Source organism: Octopus bimaculoides, chromosome 5, assembly GCF_001194135.2.
Source record: "Octopus bimaculoides isolate UCB-OBI-ISO-001 chromosome 5, ASM119413v2, whole genome shotgun sequence".
Taxonomy (NCBI): domain Eukaryota; kingdom Metazoa; phylum Mollusca; class Cephalopoda; order Octopoda; family Octopodidae; genus Octopus; species Octopus bimaculoides.
In genome coordinates, this window is record NC_068985.1 from 4,630,687 (window position 1) to 4,638,186 (window position 7,500).

Consider the following 7,500-nt stretch of genomic DNA (forward strand, 5'->3'; position numbering starts at 1 on the left):
TATATATATATATATATATATATATATATATATATATGACGGGCTTCTTTCAGTTTCTGGATACCAAATCCACTCGCAAGGCTTTGGTCGGCCCAAGGCTAAAGTCGAAGACACTTGCCCAAGGTGCCATGCAGTGGGACTGAACTCGGAACTATGTGGTTGGGAAGCAAGCTTCTTACCACACAACTACGTCTGCGCCAAACATGCTGTGTTTTCAGTTCTTTTCTTTTTCCCCCTTTGAAAATAAACCATGTAATATTGTTTCTATATATTTATAGCAAACATTAACGGCAAAAAGAAACATTTGTTTTTAATAGTGAAAATCACTTTCCATAAATATTCTCTCTCTCTCTCTCAGGACATAGATACTCACCTGAAGTAGACCGTATTTTATTTCCACTTCATACAGCTTGTGTTCTTCCAGCTCCTTTGGTAGGGGAGCCGGCAAATTCTGATAATACTTCACAACATTGGCAAGACTTGCAAATATCGGTTCTGTAGCAAATGCTAAACTTTCTCTGCAGATTGATAGAAACGGCAGAATTTATCAACTCGATAAGACAAACAACAACTCATACAAAATGTAAAAACGCCAAGAGGTCTAACAACAACATAGAATGTTCTGCTTGTTAAATGGCTCGTAACATGAATGAAAATTAATTAAGCGTAAAGTGAAGAGCTGACAGAATCAGTAGAATGGCAGGTAAAATGCTTAGCAGCAGTTGGTCTGTCTACATCATGGGTTCAAATTCCACCGAGGTCAACTTTGCTTTTCATTGTTTTGGGGGCCAATAAAATAAGTACCAGTTGAGTACTGGGGTCCGATGTAATCGATTTAACCCACCCCCCTCCGAAATTACTGGCCTTGTGCCAAAATAATAAAGCAATATTTATTGAACGTCCAACTGATTCCCATGAGAACCACTCTTAGACACACTCCAACCTTTGATACATAACTGTACTGTCTCCTCTCTCTCTCTCTCTGATACTTTGATGGCCTTTGCTCCTGGGATCTGGTTGAAGTAATGCTACATTCACTGAGGCATTCCTATTCCATTCATCGCTCCTCTACTCATCACCCCTGTAGCGCACAACCCTCAACTCCCCACACTGGTCACTACGGCCAACCCTTCCTTCTCTGAATGCTCACCTTCCATTAGTCCCTTTCAGTTACTGACTTACAAAGCTTTGATGGAGACAATAACATGAACCCTACCAATTTAGTAGGGTCTACAAAGGCCATGGACACTGCCTCTTCCTCTTGACCAGTGGTTCTCAACTGGAGTTCATTCGACCCCTCGGGTCCACTTAAGATTTTGTTGCTAGAATTTATGTACTATAAATTGGTTAGACACAAAATATTTCAACTATTATTTTAAATACAATTTCTAATAACATTTGGTTATTAAAATAGGGTTTCTTTTAGAATATTGAATGGTTATGGGGTCCAGTAGAGTAAAACAAGAATCAAAGGGGTCCATAGACAGGAAAAAAAGGGGTCCATAGAAAAAAAGGGGTTGAGAACCAATGAGGACCCAGCAAGTAAAATTTTTTAAGAAATTGCTTTTCATAACATTTTCACCTGCCTTCCTGACTATTATCGTTTCTCGTTTTCCTGTTTCATAAAATAAAATTGTTAAATCACAGCAAAGGGAGGGGTTCAAAGAAGTAATCCTTAGATAGGACACCTACACTGAATACTTGCAGCAAAGTGGACTCCATTTAAAGCACCAACAACCCAGGTGGTGGTGGTGCAGACCGAAGGGACTTGAAGTCAGAGCCTGGCTCCAAGAACCTGTGACATTAAACAGACAAGGAACCAGTATTCTTACTATTACATACACTAATTTATTACATAGAGGCATCAATCATCTATTTTGGCAATGGTTTCTACAGCCTGGTGCCCTTCCTAATGCCAACCACTTTACAGAGTGTACTGGATACTTTTTACATGGCACAAGTACAGGTGCTGTTCATGTGGCACAAGTATGGGTGCTTTTCATGTGGCATTATATAATGCATGCATTATAGCTTCAGAGTTCTATTACTCTTCACTTTTCAAAGAAAATTTTTTTAATTCAGCAAACTTCCATACTAAAAAAAAAAAAATTTTAATTAAAAACAAAAAAAAATGTCCTCCAGAAATTAAAATGGTAAAACTGCAAAACTGCCCAAGCTACACAAATAAGTCAATTTGTTGAAGTTTGATTATGGCAGTGGCATCATCTCCTGAAATATTGCATGAATAGCTAAGAGTGTTTCCAAAGATTTGTGAAATTATAAAAATCTTGGTTTACATTATTTACATTTGACAGATATTTGTCCTCATTTTGTTTGTTGTTAACACAACGTTTCTGCTGATATAGCCTCCAGCCTTCATCAGGTGTCTTGGGGAAATAATAATAATAATAATAATAATAATAATAATAGATATAGCATGCCCAACTGACAACAAGGTATGCGATAAGGAAGAAAGAAAAGTCGAGAGATATGACAGGTTAGCTTGGGAAGTTAAGCAGTTGTGGTCGATGAAAAAGGTAGCAGTAGTACCAATAATTGTCAGAGCCCTGAGAACAGTGAGCAAAAATCTCAAGAAGTACGTGGAACAAATAGGGGCTGCAATAAGGGTGGAGCACTTGCAGAAAACAGCACAGCTTGGAACCGCTCGAATACTCCGGAAGGTGCTCGAAAAATAAGAGGTGTTACCTTAGTTCACTGGTAGTGAACAGGTGACACTGTAGTACATCTCCAGTGTTAGAAGCTGTGCAAAGGTAATAATAATAATAACATCGAAAAATACCTTAGGAAAGAGAACCCAGTTTTGAAATTTCCCCAAGACACCTGATGAAGGCTGGAGGGTATATCAGCTGAAACGTGTTAACAATAAACAAGATGAGGACAAATATCCGTCAAATGTAAATAATGTACATAATTCCTCATCTCTTCAATACAGAACTGTGAAATCTTGTTTTAATTTGAAAGCAGCCAAAAAATATTGAGAGGTAACAACTCACCGTGACTCTTCCAAAGGATGCAAAACAGAAAGAATTCTCGGATGCCGTAACCGTGTCAACTGAGACACACCTCTCTTTAAGACATCAGTGATGATGTCACGGTCTCGCTTGGAGTATCGTTCAAGTAACCTTTTTTCAAATACAAATATAGCCACCTCCTACAACAAACAGAAGAGAAAATATATAAACAAGATACAAAAATAACAAACAACTAAACATTAGCTGTTTCCCACCCACCATGATGAAGAAGGGTAGTAATAAGAAGAAGAAATGAGGTATCATCATCATCATCGTTTAACGTCCGTTTTCCATGCTGGCATGGGTTGGATGGTTCGACTGGGGTCTGGGAAGCCAGGAGGCTGCACCAAGCTCCAGTCTGACCTGACAGTATTTCTACAGCTGGATGCCCTCCCTAACACCAACCACTCAGAGAGTGTAGTGGGTACTTTTTACATGCCACTGGCACAGGGGCCAGAGGGGGCTGGCGTTGACCATGTTTGGATGGTGCTTTTATGTGCCACCGGCACAGGGGCTAGTCAAGGCAATGCTGGCATCAGCCACATTCAGGTGGTGCTTTTTACCCTTCTGTATCCAAATTACTTTGTCAAATATGATGCTTAATTATTCCCAAGAGTTTTGAATTAATCATGCATTATCTCGTCATTTCAAGAAATATATATATATAACCCTCTTTCATGGGGCCGAAGAGATGATAGTCCAGTGACGATGATAGTCCAGTAACGAGGAAGTGAAAACTATAAGGAAGAAGTGGCCCAAAAAACAGTCAACAGAATTTTACGGGGTAGGGATACACGCTCTCATTCGAAAGTGGAACATTGCTATTGAGAGAAACGGTGACTATGTTGAGAAGTAAGGATGTGATCCACAGAGGACCAGCTTCATTTTGATGTATGATACATGTTCCTGTGTTGGTAATTATATTCGTGTCCTAAACAAAATACTTTTTGACTCGTATTTTACTAAGGTTATTTCTACAGATATTCTATAGAAATTTTAGCCAACATTGATTTTTTGCAACAATGTTTCGTATTGAGACATCTGATGTAAACAAAGAATGAGATTGAAGACAAAAATAGGTAATGAGAATATATGCCACATTCTGTGGGGGGGTCTCCTTCATCAGCATCCATCTGACCCATTCTCACCTCCAAATACATTGCTTATATAACCACTGCCACTGCATACAGTGGTGTTAAGTTATCAAATATACCAATTTACATATTAAACACATTCCTGGAGCTGGTATGTAAATATTAGCGACTTGTAGGCACGTGCTATTTCGTTAAGCAACCACAATACACTATAAGGTACACTAAATGTACCTATAGCTACAATTAGTATACTAATAATTTCATAATGCCTGAAAATAAGAATTGCATTAAAGTTAGAATGTTTTCTGTCCACAGATCAACCTTGTAAAGGTTGACCTCGGAGTAAAGAAGAGAAAATATCATTTCTACCTGTTTGGTTGTTCTCTTCACACCATTGTACACCTTCCATAACAAACCGGGCCCAGCACTGGCTATCTGACTTAAGAGTTCAAAATCCCTTGATAATGGATTTCCAGGCAAAGCATTGCTCACAACTGTTTTCAATTTGTTAAACATATCCATTTTGTTTTTTTACTTCTTGTTCTTTTTCTTTTTTTCTGTACTTATTCAGCTGTCTAATAATGCTGGAAAAGAAAGAAGAGAATAATTGAGATAAATGATGATGATGATGATGATGGGCAGTTTCTTCGTGTCTGGAAATCAGAAGGGAGAGCAACACATCCTCAAGTGATTGTTTGTTATGTAAACCAATCCTTGACCCCCCCCCCCACCGCCCCGCCTACAGGGCTTTCCGTCCTGCCTGCATTAAGTAGTTTCAAAGTGAGAATCAAGTTCACACATTCCCCGTTTTTATACTCAAAGGTCTGACCACTGTGGCTCACCGAGCTAAGATGGTTGTGGTGGCCATCAAGCTGTGAGTTTCACATTGGAATGGCCATCATCTGTTAGTGTAGACAGCTTTGTGAGAGAAGAGTGAAGAAACTGCAGACAGCATTAGATGTATTCTTTGTAAAGCATTGTTGAGAAAGAACTTCATCCAAGACGTAGCAGCTTCGGCCCCGTTTTGATTGTTGCTTTTCAACTGAATTAAGCTTTTATTATTCAGATTCCTCTGTCATTTATATAATACTTGTTTATTCACATTGTTTTCAATTAATCACACACTATATTGTAGTTTAGAGATTTTAATGATGTGACTATGTATATAATGATATTGAAGGATAGGTGTGAAAGGCTAGATCTGGTCAATATGAACATAAAATGGGCAGAATATTTGGGCCAGATTAAATGCTAAAGGGTTGATGGTAAGTAGGCCTGGATATATGAGATTAAGATTTGTTTTCAATAACTGGGTCTCACGAAGGTAAAGTGGCAGATGCCAGTGGCACATGAAAAGCTTCAAGTGTTGGGCCTCACGGAGCCAATGACCGAGACCTTTCGCACTGTCTCATACTTGAGAAGAAGACCCATTGAGCCAAGTAAAATCACAGTTGTGGCAGATACCGGAGTCACGCAAGCGGCACGTAAAAGCACCTATTACACTCTCGGGGTGGTTGGTGTTAGGAAGGGCATCCAGCCATAGAAAACCATGCCAAATCAGACTGGGGTTTGGTGCAGCCTTCCATCTTACCAGCCCCGGTCAAACTGTCCAACACAAGCCAGCATGGACAACAGACATTGAATGATGATGTTTCATAATTCTATAACATTAAACATTAACTAACTAAAGTTTCTAATTTTTTTTATAACTTTTGATTACGTGTAACATTATGTTGTTTGAGGTTATCTAAAGGTATTAATTGCTTGTCACATGAAATGCTTATCAACTTCATTTGAATTTGTCTCTTTCATAAGGCGACAGGGACAGGCAAAGAATGCTACTGGAAGTCTGCAGCTTTGACCCTGCACACAGGTTGTCATAGCGATGGCTGTTTTTCACAGACCTGAGATAAACGGGTATTTTGATATCTTTTCAAGATGACAGAGCAGACCCCATTAGGTGCAGCACTGCTCTCGCCAATCTAAGGACAAGGGACTGAAAAGGAACCCTTATCAAAGCCTGCTCTAACTGAACTTACCAGGCCATCTCTCCTGGTTGGTCACCAGTTGGTGTAGCTGAAGACACAGAGAAACTTATTAATCCAGACACAACCAAAACACCAGTAAATCAATCCTTGGCTCTTGAATTATTACGGCACAACTGGAGAGTGACAAGAGACCTGAGCACCAAACTGTTCTTATAGCCAGAACACTGAGCAGATGCAACACTGACATAGCTGCACTGAGTGAGACGAAATTTGCAGAAGAGGGTCAGCGAGAGGAGTTTGGGGCAAGTGAAACAGTCTTCTGGTTAAGTTCAAAGAGGAAAACAGCACTTTGTTCTGCAATCTCATCTTGCTAACAGACTCAACTCACTCAACAAAGGAATTAATGACCATTTCATGAAGCTGTACCTTGAATTGGCAAGTAACCACCATCAAAAGTGCCTACACCCCAACCATAACCCACATGGAGGAATCTGAAGAAGCCGTCTGTGACAACATCATCATCATCAGTTTAACATCAGTTTTCCATGCTGGCATGGGTTGGACGGTTCGACTGAGGTCTGGAAAGCCAGGGGGCTGCACCAGGCTCAAATCTGATTTGGCAATGTTTCTACAGCTAGATGCCCTTCCTAACGCCAACCACTCCGAGAGTGTAGCGAGTGCCTTTTACATGCCACCAGCACAGGGACCAGGCATCGACCACGATTGGATGGTGCTTTTTACGTGCCACCAGCATGGGGACCACAACTACAATTTCCATTTGATTGTGATTTGATTTCTTTTGATGTTGATGTGCTTGACTCAACAGGTCTCCTCAAGCACGGCCTGTTGCCCTACGATCTCATCTGCCTTCATTTGGTTTGCAACATCAAGTGGCAGGACACAGTCCTCAACACAGGGATTCAAGCAAGATGCAACATTTTAGGCATAGAATGCTTCCTTATCAAAATACAACTGAGGTGGGTTGACCATGTGGTATGCAAGGAAGACACTCACTTACCTAAAGCCTTTCTTCTATGGTCAACTTAGCTCTGGTGCCAAGCAACAAGGCTGTCCATTGCTCCATGATAAAGACAATCTAAAGATCTACTCGAAAACCTTTTAAGATAAACCTTGAAGACAGGAATTGTTTGTGCTCAATAGAACTTGGTGGAGAAGCTCTTGCTACCAACTTGAATCTGACTTTCGAGGTGGTCAAGATCAACACCCAACATAGAGCCAGGTCAAGTCTGTCACCAAAGAGAGGAGACACGGACTGCAATATCTGCAGATAGATCTGAAAATCAGACATAGGCCTGAATTCCCATACGAAACGACACAGCAAAACATCAGGCTAAAAACAATGCGTAGAAGTAACAAGTGTCTAAT

General features: G+C 40.2%; 1 protein-coding gene across 2 annotated transcripts in view; it reads right to left on the reverse strand.

The window, feature by feature from the left end:
• The window catches only part of LOC106867821 (SCY1-like protein 2), a 50,951-nt gene that overhangs the window by 40,965 nt on the left and 2,486 nt on the right, over positions 1 to 7,500 (reverse strand). For both annotated transcript variants that reach the window (XM_014912844.2, XM_014912843.2), the window contains exons 2-4: positions 4,496 to 4,710; positions 3,015 to 3,172; positions 374 to 518 (exon numbers count right to left, since the gene is read on the reverse strand). In XM_014912844.2, the coding sequence (XP_014768330.1) occupies positions 374 to 518; positions 3,015 to 3,172; positions 4,496 to 4,648 (456 nt within the window). In that variant the 5' untranslated portion in view covers positions 4,649 to 4,710. The remainder of the gene's footprint in view (positions 1 to 373; positions 519 to 3,014; positions 3,173 to 4,495; positions 4,711 to 7,500) is intronic.